Source organism: Lissotriton helveticus, chromosome 7 (assembly GCF_964261635.1).
Source record: "Lissotriton helveticus chromosome 7, aLisHel1.1, whole genome shotgun sequence".
In the NCBI taxonomy this organism is placed as follows: Eukaryota; Metazoa; Chordata; class Amphibia; order Caudata; family Salamandridae; genus Lissotriton; species Lissotriton helveticus.
In genome coordinates, this window is record NC_136068.1 from 431,454,159 (window position 1) to 431,475,394 (window position 21,236).

The window sequence follows — 21,236 nt, forward strand, 5'->3', positions numbered from 1 at the left end:
TATTTTCATGATTATCCCAGATAATGTCTTCCCTTAATATGTACATTAAATACATAAATATATGTTTTTGAACAATTAGAAACTTTTGCGGCGCCGTACATGACGTCACGCGGAAGCGTTGATGCAACGTGTAACATGAAAGCGTATTCGTAACGTGTGCGCCGGTACGCGCAGAGTACAATTACCTGTACAAAGTACGGTGCAATCACCGTATTGTACGGTACGATTATCCCCCAAAAAAAACAATGAGATGTCATCAGTGATGTCATGAGTGATATCACTGACCATGTCATGAGTGATGTAATATGTGACATCATCAGCAGTGCATTTTGGGCGCGTGAGTTATATAGTTAGCTGAACTAACTATAACGGGGGAATTTCAATGGTTTAGTATGAGTGAAATGTCCAGCTAACTATAACGTGTGAAACCTATGGTTTTTTCAGTGAATATATATATATATACATATATATTATTGTGGCCTCAAAGAATGCCTGAAATGAACACTCACGCAACAGACAACTCATGAATAAAGACGCCTTCAGAGAGCTTAGCAAAGGCTGATATGAAATGTTTCTAAAGATCACAATACTTTATTGCAGTGAGCATGGTATACAGATAAATAAAGAAAAAGAAGAACATTCAATTAGTTGACTACAAGAGTAATTAAAAAGCAAAAAAAGTAATTTTCATTTGAAGTTTAAATTTAAATTATTCAATTTAGAATAATTTAGTTTCAGCAATACAGAAGTTTACTAAAGTTTCCACATATTTCTTTATCATGCCTGAGAAAAATAACAGTGTTCATTGATTCCCACAGTAAATATTGTTGAAACATCACTATGCAAGACTGGATGGATCTGGTAAGCATGAAACTGTGTTTTTACTTAAATGACCAAATGTGTATTTGCCTAAATGGAATTTAAAAGATTGCCATCCAGCCTGCACCTGTGAAATAATATCTGTTTACCTTGTTTAAACACACAACTATTTTCAAAGTATTAAATAACATATTCCAACAAATATTCAAGCAATATTATGCAAGTGAACAGTGCAGTAAATGGTAATTATTGAACGGGGTGGAGTCAGAGGGTATGGAATGAAGTCAAAGACCCTCTTTTGCCCTATGCATACGGGCCAATAACTACAAGAGAGTGGCCTCCTTACATAATACTGCTATTGTAAACATGACCGTTGACATGTTGCTTGTAATTCAGTAACACTTTAAGATATATTGTTTGGGGTACTATTTAGGCAAAAGTGGACAATTATATGAAGGCTCATTGTGTTACATTGTTTTGGCAACTTGGTTGCTGACCTGTATCTTAAGTGCTACGGACGCTGAATGCCACTGAATGAGTTGTAATGTCAAAAAAGGGACGTGAAAAAGGAGAAGCCTGCTTATAGACACAATGGAAATTAATTATTGGAGATAATACACTGTTTATAGAAACTGTGGTTGATTTTAAGTGATTTCAACTTGAAAAATTATGATCCTTTCTAGTCACACCACCCTGAACTCTCCAAGGTTTCTAGATTAAGGATCTTTGAAACCTCTTCTGTTATGATTTTTATCATGTAAATTTGGAGGAGTGGTCAAAGAGCTAGTAGGAGGGAACATTTACTGTACGTTTCAAACTTATTCTTTGTTTGTTCAAGAACAAAAACAGCTGACAAGTTGAGTGAAAGATACAATTGTCTTCAGTCAAGCTCTTTCTAGTGGTTTTCTAACAGCAGATTCCTAACTTTTTTAGCGGTGTAAGGAACCAGAATGGATTGAGAAACGTTTCAGCAATTGCTCCTGCATGCCAACAGATGACGCCTTAGGAGTAAGCAGTGACCTTGTCTGCATCTGCAAGTGACGCCAGAAAGACATATATTGGTGCCACCGCTGCAAGTTGACATCAATTTATCACAAAGATTTCCATGCCCTTTGACAAAGACAATCAGAAACAGATTACAAACCCTGACTGCAGAATTAAAACCTAGAAATCCACTCCTCAGAAAAGGGAGGAGGACGAGGGCAGTGAGGAACATGAGGATACATAGAGTATCCACTAAAAAGATCATTATTGAAGGTAAATAACTTGTTCTTCTGGTGGATACTTACTAAATACAGATTCTTCAACTTTTGACTAGATACCAAAGCAGTACCTCTCAAGAGGTGGAGGAGACTTCACACTAAGGAATCCTGCAGAATCAAGCGTGAAAATGGCCCTCTCTACAAACTTGCAAATTGAGTCAGTAATGCATAGTGAAGGTGTGAACTGACACCCAAATAGCCACCTGGCTGATGTCCAAGAGAGGAACACCCTTATCTAAGGTTATAGTAGCGGCCTTAGCTCTAGTACAATGAGCTTGAAGACTCTGAAGAGGCTCCCTCTTGGCTAAGACTTAGCACATTTTTATGCAGAGAACAATCCATCTGGATAGGGTCTGTTTTTGGTCTGCCTTCTCCTTCTTCACACCAGAAAACCCACACAGTTTCTAACCCACTTGGTAAGATTTCTAAATGAATAGCAATGTATCGCCTCTAAAGGTGTGTACAATAAAGTTAGAACCAAGTTAAGGCCCAACTACGTCATAAATATAGTAAAAAAAAAAATTAAAAACACATTGCAACTGGTGAGTTAAATAGAGATGGCTGATTCGGTAAATGAGGATATGCTGAGAAGGCTGTCGAATAACTTTTAACAGTGCCAAAGGAAGGGCCTTTCTGGCCCAAAGACAAGACTAAGAGAGGTAGATCAAAAAGTTTTGCCTGCAACATACTGCCCCCACAGTCTTTGCACCAGGCCACAAACGTTGCCCAACATACAGAGTAGACCAACTTTGTGTGCGGATGGCACACACCCAGGATGACATCCATTACCTTCAAGATCATATCTAAACCACTCAACTGTTTTTGCTCGATCTCCACGCACGGAGTTATAATATGCAGTGATTCAGATGAAGTGCTCTGCTTCTGGGAGAGAAAGTCATCAATCAGAAGAACACACAGGAGAGGGCAAATGCTCAGCCTCAGCTGTCCAACCTAGTACAGTCTTCAAGCCCAGACCAGGCTATCATGATCAATTGAGTCCAGCAGTCTCTCTAGACTCTCTGGTAGAGGTGGAAACATATTGAGGAGCCCGGAGTCAGGGAAAGGTGGAATGCATCTCCCATGGAGCCTTCAAGCAGAAACCCTAGAATTCAAAAGGCTTGACAGTGAATGTTCACAATGGTAGAAAAAAGATCTACCCAAGACATGCTGCACTAGGCAAAGATGCCTTGAATTACTGATGGGTGCAGATACCAGTTGTGGTCAGCTAGATGGTGTCTGGTAATCTCGGCCACTGTGGCATCCTGTCAGATGGTTAGCGAGATTCCCTAATGGGCCGACTAGCACCATAGTTTCAGCATTTCATGGCACAGTACCTGCAACCCCACACTGCCACTGTACCATGTGGTGGTACTTAATGCACAGCACCTGCAACCCCACACTGTCGCACTACCATATGGTAGTTGTGTTCTCCATCACACATTGCACAGGATTAATCTTGAAGGAAGATATAAATGCCTTGAGAGCCAACTGTATGGCTTGCAGATCAAGCAGGTTGATGTAGTGCCTCTGCTCCACCAGAGGCCATTGATCACCACCTCGTCCAGGTAGCCTCTCCGGCGGCTCCTCCACTAAGACAGAGGAATGTCATCCTATTGGTTTTAAGCAGTGTAACTAAAGGAAACATAAAATGATAATAACTCAAAGTTATTATCATTTTATGTTTCTCTGCTGCTTTAAGGGTGGACGGGCTGCTCTGCTCTCAGAGCAGGGGAGGAGTGGTTTGCCCACTCCAAGTGTGCAATGACTGTTTGGCCAGCTCTCTGGGGCCAGCCAAACAGTCATGCACACTGCAAATGTTCTCCATGCAGGCTGCATTACAGCCTGCTTGCAGAATATGCCCAAGCCCCCAGTCCCCATCAGGGTGCAAAACCACAGGCTCAAACCAATCACAATGCAGCATTGTAGCGATGGGATTGGTCAGGGGAGCATGGGTGCTTCCTGGTTCCTGTTCGGCCGAGTCCTGACGTGGAGGAGACACGCAGCTGCAATAAGGCAAGTTATTATCTTACTTCGCCCCCCCGCCAACCCTGATCAGTGCCAACCGCCACTGCTCCCCAGAGCTGATGCATTCATTAGCATTTTAAGCTCTGCATGGGGTAGGGAGAATGGTCTGCCACATCAGGTTGGCATCCTTTATCCACCATTGAGAGTTCCGTGTTGTCTCATCTGACAAACGTCCATGAGGCACCTCTTGTGTTGAGTCCATTAAAAGTGCAGGTTCCACTGGGCATAAGTCACTAGAAGGACAGGCAAGGTCAGGAAACTAAGAAGCAACAACCCTTCCAGGCAGGAACCCTGCACTGAGCCTGAAATATCAGGATCATATCTGGACTTGCTGCAGGTGGGGTCAGACTTAACATCACCATGTGCGGAACTGCCCCTATAAAGGTAATGTTACACATCAGCCGAATGTGGGATTTTGGCTCAATTCCAGGAATGAATGTAGCAAGATGAAGATGACTGTTTGCAGGTGGTCCACAACTTAGCAAGACATGGGCACCTTCTACAGCCAATTGTCGAGGTATGGGAAGATGTGCATTCCTGACCATCAAGGATGGGCCGCGACCACTGCCATCACGTTTGAGAAGACAAATGGGGATGAAATGAGCCAAATGGTAGAACACAAACCTCAAAGTGTTCTTATCCCATGATGATCTGGAAGAAATCATTGTGGAACTGCATGAAGACCACATGAAAGTACATGTCCTGCAAATCATAGGACACAATCCAGTGCCTGCCGTATAGAACAAAGTGGACCTAGGCCAAGGTTAGCTTCTTCAATTTGTTCCTACAAAGGAATGCATTTAGTAACTAAAGATCCAAAAACAGGCTGAGCATACCATCTTTAGGTACCAGAATATAGGGGCAATAGCACCAACTGCTTTCCTCCTGTTTGGGCATCCAACTAATTGATCGTTTGGCCAGTAATGGCAGAACCTCTCTGGCAAGAATGGAGGCATGTTCTCCCTAAGTTTAGGCAAAGGTAGGTCGAACTGGGGGGTGGGGGGGGTTAACAAAATGGGAGGGACACAACATTGACAGAGAACCTGCAGGGCTCACTGGTTCAAGGTAATTGTATGCTGGTTTTGCGGCTAAACATGTATTCTGCCCCCCCCCCCACTAGCTGCAAATGACTAGCAAAGGGGGAATCAGAACCATTTGGTGGAGGTAGGGAAGAGGAAGCCTAGGACTGACCATGCTGTTCTTTGCCCCATCCTCTGTCAGCAATCTGCTCCCGGTGGAGTTCATGAACTTTTGCTTGGGCTGAGATGGCTGCCACTGGCTATCAGCCAGGGCCAGGGAGTTAGCCTTGAACTTCCGGCATTTTTGGTGGAACTGGCTGCTCAGAAATATAAAGCCCAAGGAGCGAGTTGTAGCATTTTTATCTTTGAATCACTCATGTGCTGAATAGGCCATGTCTCCGAAAGACCTTGAGCAATCAAAGAGCATGTAAATGTAAATGTAGTATACTTGTAAAGCGCACAGCTGCCCAGCAACGGGGCGTCCCGGCGCTGTATAACTCTGGGGAACCCGTCCTGGCTTTCCCTGTGGGATGGTCCCTTGCTGGGAGTCCCCAAGGTGGAGCCAGGCATCCCCGGAATTGGTGGGGCCGTTGTGGAGATTAGGCAAGCTAATGCCCAGAGTTGCCGAGTGGAACCCCTGATTAGAGTAAGCACCGAAGCGAGAATTATCGAGTCCGCTGACCAAGGTCCACGACCCATGTCCATGAGAAATGCCTGTTTGTCTCCAGAGTAACGTGATATGCATTCTAGTGTGATAACGACTACCCATACTACTGCATATGAGAAGGCCTAGCCACTCTGTGGTATCCAGTCCAGCTTGCAAGATTTATTTTGCTGTATCCTGTCTACAGTGGACCATCTGGGCAAAAGTATTTAAAAACTTGTCGGGGAAGGAGGGCACAATCTCACTCACCAAGTCCCAGTGGGTGTACCTGAATTCAAATGTCATACAGCCAAGCTGGTGGATGAGAACACACTGTCATCAATACGTTTAGATGCTCTATCAGGCAGAGCAGTAGGAACGGCATGGAGACCCAATCTGCTGCCAGAGCCTGCACTACAAGGCTTTCCTGTGAAGGTTGCGGAGTACAAATAAGTTCGGGTTACGCAGAAGAGGTCAATTCTGACTAGCTTTGGGGTGACTTACCAGCTGCACAGAGTAGGGCATCGCACACGCTGAGCCCAAGTATCTGTCCGAGTTTTAATGAAAATCAGTAAAGGCTTTGAAGGTGAAAGGTTAGGTTGCAGGATTTCAGTCTAAAGTTTTGCCTTATCTTCTACAGTAGGCAGTTGTAATTCCAAAATCTCTGATGCCCTACATACCACCACATCAAAAGAGGCACTTTCTTTCGAGGAAGGTGGAGGTGTGTGGGGGGGTAATAATGGGGAATTTGGTAAAGATTTTGGTGAGGTATGAAGACCACTTGTGTCCTGGAGGTCTATCATGAGTATAGCAAAGGTGAATCTTTAACAGTAACATTGTTTTGGAGATTGGCAAAACACTGACAGAAGTTCAGGCGTGGAGTTCTGTATCTGCATCGAAGGATCTGAAAAAGAAAAAGAAACTGATGTCAGTGCAAGTGTGGTGCCTATATATGGCTCTAAGCCATCACTTCTGGAGGCAGGGTGAAGTAGTTGCGGAGTTAAATGGCGCCACCTATCTGTGTTTGGGAGCAGCTTCTGAAAAGATTATGAATCCAGTCTGGCAGCCGGGTGAAATCAAAAGATCAGAATCTGCAGTTAGAAGTATCTATCAGAAGCAGTTTGTCAGTTGGTTCCACAGTGTGCCATCATCACAATCAAGAGGGTGATCTACTGGTCACTACATTACTAATAAGGAAATCAACTCTCTAATAGGTCTCTCACACATTTTGCAAACATTTAGTTCAATTTATGAATTTTGTCAAAATAAAAAAGAAAAAGAAATTGAGCAGTAAACATTCTGGTTTTATGTGTGGTATTTGTAATCAATTTGCAATTTTCTTCTATCCCTGCTCTTCTGGTTTACTGATAGGGGCACTTTCCCTCGAATAATTATTACCTGCAGTCTATTTTAATAATAGTTTTACCCTCCGTTCAATAATATACTGGACTATGGATTCACTTGATAAGGCTCACGAAGGAAATCAAATGCTAAGCGGATTTTCCTTCATCTATCACCTATTCTTGCACATAGTACCAAAACAGCAGATTTGCATACTGGGAGTCTGATCTTCAACAATTTGGTCGTCAAGGTCGAAATTATTATTGGTTCAATATTCTAATAGAAACACAATGTATCTTTTTTTTTTATTCCTCATCTCCACCATGGCCTAATCTGTCGGACCAATGGACAGGGAAGAATGGCATGTGGGAAGTTGACATGCTGTCTACGTAAAAGACTGGTAGGGGTATAATCGATGTACGGATCCTTCAAAACCGTACAGCTATGTCGTTCTCCCATCCAATCCTTACCCCTTGTATACTGTTTGACAGATAATTACCATTAACCAGTTTCCACCATTGCTGTTACCACCAATTCGCCTAGTAAGAGGGCAAAGATGTTATAGCAAAAAGAGTGTATCATGGCTTCGTAATCATTGGAACTGGGGGAAAAAAAAAAAAACAGCATAAACTATTGGGACCAATCGAGTTTCTGCCAAAAAGCTCTTTTGTCTGATTTTCCAGCCCTGGAAAGATCCACTTTTGATATTTGTAACATGGAGGAACACCAGTCATGTAATGACGGAGGAGAAGCCTCTTTCCACCGCTTACAGATTTCGTGTCGGGCCACCAACATAGAATAGAACAAAAGGTTGTTAGTTAGGCTTCGCTTTTGGTCCACTACTCCAAATATTACTAGCCGGAGATCTATAATCACGGTGGAGCCTATTGAAGATGTTAGTTTATTGCCTATTGAATGCCAATAAGATGTTAAATGTGGGCAATCGTAAAACATGTGTGCGTCCGAGGCCGCCACTTGGCCGCACCGGGCACACGCCACCGGTTCACCTGTTGAAAATTTAGACAATCTCTGAGGGGAGTAGTAAGCCCTGTGAAGGGTATATAGGTGGTTTCTACGGAGCCAAGCAGGTTTAACTATATCCCAGAGAACATTACAGGAGGCTAGCCATAGTTCATGCAAATTAATAGAAGGCAACAAGAAGCCCCACAGCTGGTCTGGAAGATGGAATTCCCCATCGATCTCCTCTAAAATTAGGTTGTAGAAAAAAGAAACCTCCTTGGGTGCAGGTGTTCTATCAAGTAAAGAAGATTCCAATTGACTACTTCCTCCAAGGGGCAATTGAGGGCGACGGGGAGCCCCAGTTGTTTGTGCTTGTGCCCAACTTGAAATTTGTAAAAATTTTAATCTGGAAAAATTAGGGCCCACCTTACTCACTAGATGTTCCCAGGAAAGCATGTCCCCTGCCACAAACAGGTCTCCCCATGTGGAGATTCCAGCATCTATTAATGGACTTATCAGTACATCGTTGGCCCAACCAGGAGGAGCAGGGAGATCCCATATAGGAGATCTATTTGAGTAGTATCCTATTTTAGTAGTGACTCTGAGATTGTACCAAGTTCTTGCTAGGCCCTGCAGCACCTTCAGTTTGATCTTCTTGAAAAATGTGGGGTCTCCAAACTTAAAAAGAAAGCCCAACTGCCCTAGTCCTTCACACTGTAGTAATGTTGTAAACATCAACCCGATGTCTCGGTCTAATGGAGTTTTAAGTAGCATTCGGGCATGTGTCATCTGAAAGGCCCAGGCATAGATCTGGAGGTCTGGACCGGCCAAACCGCCCTTCTCCCTGCGACGCCTTAATTTCCTCCAAGCTATTCTTGCACTTTTGTTCTTCCAGACAAATGAAGAAATATCACTCTGCATCTTCGCAATTAGTGATGTTTCAAAATATAATGGTATACTATTAAAAATAAAAGTCAACTTAGGTAAAATGGACATTTTAACTAAATTTGAATGACCCAGGAGCGTTAATGGGAGATGTCCCCAAGAGCCCATTAGTTTCCTACACTCTTTAGCAACTAGGGTAAAGGTAGTAGAGGCGATCAAGTTAATGTCCTTAGCGATTCTTATACCTAGATATCTCATGTTACCACAAAGGTGCACAGGAAGCCCAATTCCTACGCTGTTGCACACCATAACCTCGGTCTTGGTGGCATTTACTTCGTACCCAGAGACGTTACCAAATTGCCGTGCTAAATTTATGACTGTTGGAAACGCAGTGCTGATATCTGAATTCATAATCATAATATCATCAGCATACAGGGACACCTTTTTTCCCAATCTCTATATCTGAAAGGTATGATGTTATTATCCTCCCGAATTTTTTGAGCAAACGGCTCAATATAGAGATCGAAAAGCAGGGGCGATAGCGGGCAACCCTGTTGTGTGCCCCTTGTGATGGTAAATGATTCCGACAATCCGCCATTAACCAAGATCGAAGCAGATGGATTATGGTATAACAGTTCCACCGCTCTGCGGAAAGCCCGACCCACGCCAAATTTTTCCAAGGCCCCCGACAGGTACAACCAGTTGACCCTGTCGAAGGCCTTGGTGGCGTCCAGCGTGAAAATAGCTAAGGGTAACGAGGAGCTAGTTGCCATATCGATCGCTCCTATCAGGTCGTACGTCAATTCAAAGAGCTGGCGACCTTTAACAAAGCCCTTTTGGTTGGAATGTAGGACTGAGGGAGCGACCTGCCCCAGCCTCTTAGCCAAGAGTGACGTGAAGATCTTATAGTCAGCGTTAAGTATTGGAATAGGGCGGTAAGAGCCGCAGTCGGTGGAAACCTTGCCTGGTTTCAGAATGAGTGTAATCAATGCTTTACTCCACGATGTGGGCGGTAAATCACCCTCCAACAAAACTTGATTAAATGATACAGCAAGAAAAGGAGCAATGTCAGCCGCAAGATGTTTATATATCTCGGCGGGCAAGCCATCTGGCCCCGCCGCCTTTCCGCCTTTGCTGTTATGTTTAGCAGTTGCTACCTCTTCTACCGTTATTGCCTGATCTAAAAAGGCACTTTGTTCTGAGGAAAGTGTTGGCAGTGAAATATCACTCAGCCACTTCTTTACATTTTCAGAGGAGATGTTATTGTCCTCCTGGTAGATAGTCTGAAAGAAGTCTTTAAAGGTTGATCATATTTCTAAGTTCGAAGATACTGTACCTGAACTAGTTATTTTAGACCCTATATTATTACGGGTCTGATCAGTTCTAGACTTCCAGGCTAATAGTTTACCCGCCCCTTCTCCAAATTCAAAATGGGCTAATTTACTCGCTTCCCACCCTTGCAAAATGCGCTGGTTAAGTACTGAAGCTAGTTGCCCTTTAAGCTTCAGCAACTCCTCCTGTTTAGCCAGTATAACAGAATCGGGAGCATTGTTAGAATTTTCTAATTCAGTTTGGACTGTCAATAGGTTAGCCTCTATCGATGCCACTTCTTGGGCATACTGTCTCCTTCGGAACGTGGCTTTGTTCTTAATAACCCCTCTCAGAGAACATTTAAAAGCGTCCCATACTGTGCTAGAGCTCGCAGAACCAATGTTAACTTTAAAAAATTCTTGCGCTTCTGCTCTAATATACTCCAAATTATCTGGAGATGTAAGGAGGGACCTATCAATAGACCATGACCTGATCGGAGGTTGAATCAGTACTTCAAGATCTAAAAGTACAGCCGAATGATCCGACAGATGAGATGGTAAGTAGGTAACACTCTTAGCTGAATTAAGCAGAACTCTACTTACTAAGAAGAAATCGATCCTGGATCTGTGACGATATTTGTAATTTCGGAAGGAAAAACCTGTTTTCTGTCCCGACCTTACTCTCCAAATGTCAATAATTCCGTATTGAGACATAGCTTTAAGTAGAAAATCTCTGGATTTAGACAGAGTAAGTTGCCGACTAGAAGTGGTCTTATCCAACAAGGGGTCAAGCACAATATTAAAATCTCCCGCTATAATGATTGGTTCTGGGAAATGTAAAAGCTCGGAGAATAATGAGGCCATGGCAGAGGGGTCATCTCGGTTAGGCCCATAGTACCCAACTATCGTGAGGCGTGAGCCACCTATCACGACGGTCGCGATAGCCCACCTACCTGTGGGATCAACCTTCTGCTCTAAGAGTCTAGTAGTAATTGTTTTTTTAAAAAGGATGGTAACCCCTCTAGTATTAACTGCTTGAGAAGTGGTAACAGATAGATCTATCCATCTGTTTTTATTTACCAAATCAAGTACTTCAGCCTCAACCAGATGTGTCTCCTGAAGTATAATGACCTGCGCATCAAAATCACGTATATATTGTAAAATCGTGTTAGATCTGGGTTTGGTGCACAGGCCATTAACATTCCAGGAGAGAATCTTAATAGTACTCATGGCTAATGTACCTAGTGAGGCTAGACCCTACTAACTTGCACCCCTTGGTATATCTCCGAGATACGAAGTCTGTCCATTTTTTACAAATAAAATTATCAACAGCCAATTTAGAGATGAGAAACTTTTTATACTATTTACCCTAACCCTCACCCATGTGGAACCCGCCCACCCTCCCCTGAGAAACCCTTGTTTGACCAACCGGAACATGTCCGGTTTGTGGTACCCCTAAGCCATTCTAAGCTCCCACGAAGCATTATTAGCTATGGTGTTGAGGACTAAGTAAATCTGCCAAAAGTTTTAGCCTATTACGGCTACACTCGAAATCACAAGTATGTTTCTCAGGGTATAAAATGCTCAGATTTGTGACTTTTCATAAGTTTTTAATAATAGTGTTTTACATTAAATTGTAGCTCTACAAGAGTTTTAATAGTTTGTGTTTAATCCCTTTTTTTCCCCCTTTTTATATCTTTATATGTTTTTTTTCTTTCCTTTTTCTCTTTTTTTTTCCTTTTCTCTCCTTCCTCTTCTCTCTTATTTTTTCTTTTTTCTTCACTTTCTTTTTTTCCCCCCAAAGAACTGGGAAAAAGTCAAAATCAAACATGAGGTTGTAATGTTTATATATATATAGACTCTATGTGCAGAAATAGTGGGGAACCCTCAATCTCTCAGTCTAAACCTAACCTACCCTCAACTCTTGGGAGTGCCAATATTTATCAATAGCTCATCTGCTGCCTGAACCGTACGGACGTTGAACATTTTGTTATTGAACATAATCTTCAATGCTGCAGGAAAACTCAGCTGTACAGATGCACCCAGGTTCCTAAAGGCCTCCATTCTCCTGCCCCGTTCCCACTGCCTATCCAGTATTGCCCTTGAAAGATCGGATCTTATTTGAAAAGTGAAATCCCCTTCAGTTAGGGATTTTTGCTTAAGGGCTAAGTTGAGAATGTGATCCTTCAATAGGAAAGTATGAAAGTTGACCAATATCTTCAGGGGCTTCGTCCGCTACAGATTTCGCCTGAAGGGGTCCCTATGGATCCGCTGAATGTCTACATTCAGTTCCTCCTCTGTGTGCGTTAGAGTGAGAGATTTTTTAAGGAGTTGGATGGTATATGACTTAATGTCAGCTCCTTCACTTCCTTCAGGTACATTAAGAATGCGGATATTACAACGCCTCGCATTATTTTCCAGGACCTCCATTCTATCGGCCAGAGCGGTGTCCTCTCTTTTGAGTTTCACTATATCCTCCTTAGCGTTTTCCAATTCTAGAGACATTGCGGCTGTCGTTTCTTCCAACACCCCAGTTCTTGAAAAAAGCCAGTCTATTTGGCTGTCTAACGACTCGCAGTATGTCCTGATCTCTCTCTGAATTTTTGATGCCTCCTCAAACCCCCGTTTGATGTCAGCTGATAGATTAGAAAACATGGTTAATACTGAGGAGAGTGAGGGATCTGGGGGTGTATCAGTAGCACTGGCTGGTAATCCAATAAGTATATCAGAGCTAGGGGGAGGGCTGTGAGCCGTTTGTAACTGAATATTCTGGTTTACATTCAAAAGGGACTCGAGTTGTCATATCCCTGACTCTACTGGCTCAAGGCATGTATCCACCTCCGGACCCGTACGCTCACCAGGGAAGCTACAGACTTCTGCTTCAGCGTTACTGATTGATACCGCCGGTGTTGTGACAGACTTGTTAAGAATTAAAGAACTGCTAAGACTGTTGCTATTCCTAGTGCACTGCTCTACTGATGCTTCTGAAGACAGGATAGCTGAATTAACATCTGTCAATATAGTATCAGTGGATAAACATCCCTTCTCCCCAGGTTGACCTTCATTACGTGCCTCCTCTTCCATATTTTGTGAACTAGAATCTGAAGAAGCCACACAACCAGATGTAGCTATGCTAGAAGTTATACCTGGAGATACACAAACTACGGGGGGACTGCTCTGTGCCAGATTCAAAACCTGAGGCATGGCCTTGAAATAAGATCGCAGTGAAGGCGTTATCTTAGAGCCTGAATCTAGAACTGGTTTTACTGACTTAGATTTCTTTGCTCGTTTGGGTTTGGCCTCTGAGGAGAGGTAGGAAGAGGTTTTAGATGGCGTTTCACTAGTGCTATTACTGTCGTTGGCAATATTTGACTTAATTGATTCAGGTCTCACAGCAATAGTATCCTGGTACTCCCCCCTAGCCTCCAGCCTGGTTTCCAGGGCTGAGGGCCCACACACTTCCCCTTTCTCACAATTGATCTTTCCTCCCACTTTGCGAGGTAAGTTTTGATATTTAATGGCCCTTTTCGCTCTGCGGCCCTTGTTAATAGTCGTTAAACTCAAACTTGGGGGAAACTCAAATTTGTTTGAATTGTGGCTTCTAAGGGAAAAAGAACATGGGTTTTTAACCAAGCTACTATCCCTCTGCTTTGCACTAGAACCTGCACCCGGGTTCAGCCCCTCTTCAGGTATCTCTTCTGGTACCTTCATAAATTTAGTGTCGACTGTCTTTCCCCCTCCTTGTCTCCCCTTCACCTTGTTTGCTGCTGATTCTGATGGGTCGAATTCTACAGCTGCTGCTGTAGCCGAAGTGGACGCCAAAGTAAATGCCGCTGTAACAGCAATGTCTTCTGATGCGGTTACGCCCCCCTTCCTGGCAATTGCCTCCCACGACGGAGCTCCAGGGCGGCTCGGTGCCACTCCCACAACACCGCCGGCGTCCGTGTCTGTGTCTGCGGTGACAGCTGACCCACTAGCGAACTGCACGGGAGAACTCCAACGGACGCCGAAACAGCCTGGAACACGCCCCTCCGAACACACATGGAGAGCGAGGAGAGACCGGGTCAACGGTCAGAGCAAAACTCTTTATTCGAGAAAAAAAACTGGTTTTCCCTTTTCCTTATCGATGTATTTTGGTTCGGTTTTTAAAAATATAGACAGCTAATAGCTCATCTTACGCTACTAGAGCTACTAGAGCTACTAATATCCAAAAAGCCCTCATTTTCGCCGAAACTGCAAACGCTCCGCTAGAGCTTAGAGCGGAGTACCGCGGCAGCTAGCCTACTGCCGCCATGTTCCCCATGAAGCAGTCAACACAATGTATCTTTATAAAAGCAATGTTTTCATTTGAATTCTTTGGTGTAAAAGGTCTAGCCAACATCATTTTCAGCAGCTGTATGTCAGTCTAGCATCATACGTCACGTTTTCAATAACTGTATTTTACATTCTGTAATTTTCACGGCTCCCGGGACATTGGAATCACTATACCGTCAGCACTTTCTCCTTTTACTTAGAGTTGTTATGAGTCCGGAATGCCCATTTCACACAACGTGGCAAGGCGTCTTGTGAAGCTCTATAAACTGTAAAATATAGCCACTATTGTCTCTCAGAATTCAATCAGTCAGTAAAGGAGTACAGAAAACCTTTGAGGCTGACCAAATTCTACTTGTTAAGGGTGGTGAACCAATTCCTAGAGAAGGGCCTTAGCAAATGAACCCTAAAAGCTAGAACATTTCCCTACAGTCACCTTGACTCTAACTTTTTGTGGTGTTTTTAATTCAGTAATAGGTTTTGCCTTTGTATCATATCACCTTAATTTACAGATCTGCTTTTTAATTGAGTTCTTTGATGCTTGATCCATAGAAAGGTCTCTTCTGCTTTGTCATTAATAAGGCACACAGTGCATCCCTGACCAGCGCCGTGGAAGGGGCAAGGTGTGGACATGGTTACCTTGCTGCTACAGAAGCCCACAGAAGTATCCGTGCACGGGTATGGCCACAACTCCGGACAGCGAGATCCCCAATGTATCAGCTACGCAGGCTGCGCTCATTGCAAACTCTCGGTGTTCATCTGAACTCTGCAAAAAACATGGAAATAAGTCAAAGAAAATGGCAACGCAAGCATTTGTCAAAACAACTGCAAAAAGTCAATACTTTTGAACAGTGTCCGTATTCTGAGAAAGAATAATGATATTGAATCCAGGTTTATTTTTAAAACCTTTTTTCCATTAAATCACTTGAACATTTATTTGCCTAAGTGAGGAAGAGTCTCAGCTTGCCACCAACTTGAGGAGCAATCTGCTAGATTGGGGGTCTTGTGGGAGCTCTTTGCAGTTCTCTGGAACATATAGGAGCTTCTACAAGTGTTGAGAAGCTTGCCCACTCGGGCACGCCGCCATAGGTCGCACCGGGACACCGCACACAGGGGAAGGTAGGGAGCGCAGTGGACAGTAGTGAAGCTGCACCCTGCCTTCCCTGATCAATATCCACCCGATAAGTCAGAGGAGTGTGGGGGGGTCCTAATAATCACTGGTTGCCATACATAATTATCGCATGCAAGGAGGGTACAAAACACACAGCAGACGCAGCGTTATGTCGGACAGGAAGTCACGTGCAACCTGCAACCATTTATTTATAGCCTTCTGGCCACGCCTGGCCAGAAGGTGATACATAGTGTGTGGTTTCTTCCGGGGCTCATCCGAGACCCCGGGGAAACACTAGAGCGCTACATTCCTTCCTAAGTTGGTCTTTTGACAGTTCCTGATAATCGCCTTAGTTCAACAGGCGAAATCAGCCAGCTTCTGGCTGGGCCTCGGATTGGGTCGGAGATTGTATCGCTGTCTTCCTCTGATGGGCGTTTGTCTCAGCACCGGCAGGTCTGAGGATGGTGTGTCAGCTTCAGGTTGGTCAGGCAACGGTCCTGGACAAACTTGCTCAGCGCCACTTCCTTCTGTGCCGTCAACTGGCCCTTCTTCTATCAGCTCCAGCTGGTGAGAGTCTGATGGTATCTTCTTGAACCACGATATGTTGCGGGTAACTTCTTCTCCTCCACGTGACACCGTTATTGCGGTGCCTCGAGCCGCTTTGATCACCCACGGTTCAGCTTCGTATGGGGTTCGAAACTTCCCGGCAGGCCGTCAGGTTCTGATGAGCACTAGGTCTCCAGGCTTTAGTCTCCTGTCGCATGCTCTCCGTTTCTGACTCGCCTTTTCGTTGGTCCTCCGCCTTCGCTCTTGGGTGGCCTCAGGGTAGTAAGGCTCCGGTCTCCAGTTGTCTGCCACTGGAAGTAGATCTCGTCTCTGTCCTGCTAGCATGAGCGACCACGGTGACTTGTTGGTGGTGCTCTGAGGGGTACTCCTATATTCTCGAAGAAAATGTTGGAGCGATTCTTCGGGATCTGTTCCTTCCACTGTAGCTATCCGCAGAATCTTGTTGATTGTCCTCATGAACCGTTCTGCCTCTCCATTGGCCTGAGGCCATTGAGGTGTGATGCGATGATGTTTCACCCCAAGTCCCTTGAGAAATTCTTTGAATTCACTCCCTTGAAAAGGGGGTCCATTGTCTGTCTTGATCACCAGTGGTATCCCGAACATGGCAAACGTCTTGTTGAGCACTGGTTGAATGTTTGCGAAACTCGTTGATTCTACTACTTCTACAACTGGATACTTGGTGAAACTGTCAATTATAACTGCAGTGGCCCTTCCATCAGGAAAACTGCCAAAGTCTAGACTGATCCATGACCATGGTGCTAGCGCCAGGTCTTCTGTGATCAGCGGGGCAGGGGCCTCCTGCGTGCTGGTCAGTTGGCATGCTCTGCAGTTCTGCACTGTGGTGTCTACCAGCTGTTCCAGCTCAGGGAACCATACTTTCTCCCGCATTCGGTCTTTCATCCTACGAGTACCTTGGTGTCCGGCATGGGCGATAGTTGTTGCGTGTTCTTGGAGTGTCACGGGAATGACCACTCGGGACCCTCGTAGGACGAGCCCGTTCTCGGCGATGCTAAGCTCGTGGTGTACTCTCCAAAACTTCCCCAGTCGCAATTGATCTGGCTCACTCCAGTTTTGAGTGCCCTGGAGGAATCCTTCCCATGAACCTGTTCATATGGCTTGAGTGACGCGCTGGATTACCGCATCGTTGATGTACTGATCGGTTATCGTGGCTGCTGACAGTGCTTGTGGGCATGCCCATTGGGCAATCATGTTCACAAATTCCTCTGTTTGTGCGTCTTGCTCTTCTCCAGTCTCATTTCTGGCTGGGGGGTGACGGGATAGGAAATACGCTGGATTCTTGGCTCCGGGCCTGTAGATTAGGTCCATTTGATACTGTTGAATTTGGATTGCCCAGCACTCGATCCTCGGTGGTGGATGTGGTGCCGTGCCCTTGAATAAAGGTACTAACGGCTGATGGTCTGTTACCATTCGAAACGGGCATCCGGTGATGTATAGATGGAAATGGCTGCACGCCCATTTTACTGCCAGCGCTTCTCTTTCTATTTGAGAGTATCTTGCCTCCGTTGGCGTGAGAGCTTTGCTGGCGAATGCAAGTGGAACCCAGATGCCTTGCTCTGCCTCTTGTGTCAACAACGCTCCAAGCCCAACAGGGCTGGCGTCTACGAGGATTTCAGTGTTCTTGGCGGTGTCGAAGTACGCCATCGCCGTTCCGTCTAGGAGCGCTTCTTTTACTGTCTTGAATGCTTCCTCTTCTTCTTGAGTCCATCTCCAAGGATTGTCCTTCTTTGTTAAATTGCGCAGAGGCTCTGCGATGGTAGCGAGGTTTGGGATGAACCTTGCACAATACTGAGCCATTCCGAGGAAGCTTCTTACTTCGGAGGCTGTTTTGGGTGCGGGCGCATGTCGAATGGCCTGTGATTTCCGGGGATCTACTTTGACTCCGTTGGCATCAAATACGTATCCAAAGAACTCTATTGACTTTTGAAAGAATTTGCATTTGTCCTTGTGTAAGGTGACTCCGTGCTCGGCCAGTCTCTTGAGGGTGGCCCTCAGTCGACGGTGATGTTCTTCACTGGTTTTGGCATGTATTAGTATGTCATCGCAGACATTTAGCACCCCTTGCAGCCCGGACAGTATTTTCTTGATGGCGTTTTGGAATATCTCGGCAGCTGAAAAGATTCCAAAGTTGAGTCTCTTATATCTCCTCAGGCCCAGGTGCGTTGAGAATGTCGTGATATACCTACTCTCTTCAGCCAGTCTCAGTTGGTGATATCCCGCTTTTAGGTCTAGTTTTGAGAACCATTGGGCTCCGTTCAGGTCAGCGAGTCTATCATCCACAGTGGGCGTTATGTGCCTCTCCCTTTTTATTGCTTTGTTGGGCATGCACATATCAATGCATATCCGTATCTTCCCAGGTTGTCTAGGCTTTTCTGCTATCACCATGGGGGATACCCAATGGCCGTAGGGCCGGTCACCTTCTCGATCACCCCTTGTTTTTCTAACATGGACAGTTCTTGCTCCACGGCTGCCCGCAGGTGAAACGGGATCCTCCGATGACGTAGAGCGACCGGTTGGATGGCTTTGTCTATGTGGAGCTTCACAGGAGCCCTTTTGATCGCTCCTAGGCCACTGAACAAAGACGGGAACCACTGCAGAATATCCTCAACTTGCAGGGTTTTGACCACGTTGGCGAAAGCAATGAGACTAAGGTCCTCAGCCGTGTGGCTTCCGACTAGCAGATCAGCCTCTTTGTCAATGACATGGAATGTTGTGGTCAGTTCTCTGTCTTCAGACTTGTAAATGTAAATGTAAAATGTAAATGTATAGGCATTTATATAGCGCACTACTTACCCGTAGGGTCCCAAGGCGCTTCGACCGCTGCGAAACCCTTCCTGGTTTCCCTGAGAGATGGTCCCTTAATGGGTATCTCCAGGGTGAGACCAGGCATCCCCGGCGGTCTGGTGGGGCCGTTAGTGAAGATGAGGCAAGCTAATGCCCAGAGTTGCCGAGTGTGATCGCTGATCAGAGTGGGAACCGAGGCGAGAGAATTATCGAGTCCGCTGACCCTGGTCCAGAAACCTGCCGCGCCGGGAATCGAACCCTGGTCCCGGGCCGTCCTCTGCTCTCGGGTCTGCCGCCTCTAACCAGTGAGCCACACTACTTCACCTGTACCGTCAACTTGCCTCGCACCGGTAGTGGCTTCTGGCTCCCATATGTGAGGATGCGCACTGCGGATGGTTTCAATGGTGGCCTTGGTTTGAGGGCTTTGTAATGCTGTATGCCCATGACATTTATCGTGGCTCCAGTGTAGATCACTCCTGTCACTGGCGATCCATCTATTTGTATCTGACATTTGGGCTGTGGCCTTCTTCACTTCTTTAGGTCGTTGGTGAATGATATGAAATAGCATTCGTCATCGTCCTCGGTGGACGAGTCGTCCAGTCGATCATATTGAGGGTGATGCGATTTTGCTGAGCTTGTTAATCGCTGGTCATCCATTGTTAGATGCCGGACTGCTCTAGATAGTGATTTCCTTCCGGGTTGTCCTCTTCCGCGAGATCCACCTCTGCAGACACTAGAGAAGTGGTTTGGAATTCCGCATTTCGAACATGTCTTCCCTCTGGCAGGGCAATCTTCCGGGTTATGTTCTTCTCGCCCACAGTATCCATATGTGGACCGCCGTGATGTCCTGGTTTGCCAACGCCCTCTCGTGTTGCGGCTAGAGCTGCGCATTGCGTCGACTCGCTCGATTTTCACTGCCGTCCCTGAGTCAGCATTCGGGTTGATCGCGGCTTCCATGGCAGTGGCCCTGGCATCCGAGAGCTCGTGCGACCGGGCGAGCATTAGTATTTCCTCTAGCGTGATGCGGGGATGACGTAGAATCAGGGTTCTTAGGGTTTTGTAGCGGCATCCTTGAATCAGCTGTGCATGTGCTGATTCAAGGATGCCAATCTTTCGTTTGGTCGTCATCTGCACATGTGCTGATCAGTTCCCTTAGTCGTGCATGAAATGCATCCATTGTTTCACCCTCTCATTGTCTTGATTGGCGAAACTTGAAGCGTTCATAGTGTGGGTTGAGCTGTGGATCGAAGAGCGCATTCAGCGCACGCACGGCGGCATCATAGTCGTTGGCGGTTCCTGTGTCTGGGAGATGTGTGAAGAGTTTGTATATCTCGTCTCCCCCAAAATGCAGTAATAGTGATCTCTTTACCTCATTGTCTTTTTCTCTCGTGGCCACAAAGTAATTGTTTAGTCTTCCAATCCAGACTGCCCATCTCAGTGCGGCTGTCCCTGGGTCAATGAGCTCACTGAAGGGTGGCAGTGCTTGGATTTGTGAGTGTGCTGACTGTGGCACTGGTGGTCCAGCTCCTTGTGTACATGCGCCCGGTGCCGGGGGTGGCGGTTGTACATTCTGTGCCCCTCCTGTCGCAGCGGCTGGGGGATTTGTTGGTAGCTGCGCTCCACCACCGCTTCCTTGTGTGTTCGACATGTCGTGGCGTTAGTGCAATTGTTGGTGTCAGTGTTTGTTTGTAGGTCTCACTGTGTTCCTGGTTGGCACTGCTAGTGCTTATGCTGCTGTTCCCTGGTTGGTTATGTGTCTCACTGGTGTGCTATGCACCATTCGCGTTTGTATTTGCCAATGCTTGTTTCCTTTATTGTTATGGGGATGTAGCTGGCTTTGCTGGTGCTTGTTTGGTGGCTTCTCCGCGTGTTGCTGCCTACCGCGTATCAAGCGCTGCTCCGTTGTGTGCTTGCTTCGCGTGTGCTTTCCTTCTCCTTTTCCGGCCGCGGCTTGTGTGTCTCTGTAGGCCTCGGTCTTCGCGCGCATGTGTGAGCTGGAGTTCCGCTGGTCGGGCCTTCTCTCGCGCGTCCTGACTGTTCTTGGTTTCGCGCTCCTCTGCCCACGGCTATGCTGGTCCCTTACGCAGCTCTGCTCACGCTGCTTACCAGTTCTTCGGCATGGCCTCTCCTTCGGCGGGGCTTGACTCCTGAGGCGGCCGTCTTGACGGGGACACCGGGACA

The 21,236-nt window shown here is 45.8% G+C and overlaps 1 protein-coding gene across 2 annotated transcripts in view; it reads right to left on the reverse strand.

Moving 5' to 3' along the window:
* Positions 1 to 564: 564 nt before the first annotated feature.
* The window catches only part of CLN3 (CLN3 lysosomal/endosomal transmembrane protein, battenin), a 1,158,832-nt gene continuing 1,138,160 nt past the window's right edge, over positions 565 to 21,236 (reverse strand). For both annotated transcript variants that reach the window (XM_078652328.1, XM_078652329.1), the window contains 2 exons: positions 15,215 to 15,341; positions 565 to 6,672 (listed from right to left, as the gene is read on the reverse strand). In XM_078652328.1, coding sequence (XP_078508454.1) covers positions 15,222 to 15,341 — 120 coding nt within the window. In that variant the 3' untranslated portion in view covers positions 565 to 6,672; positions 15,215 to 15,221. The remainder of the gene's footprint in view (positions 6,673 to 15,214; positions 15,342 to 21,236) is intronic.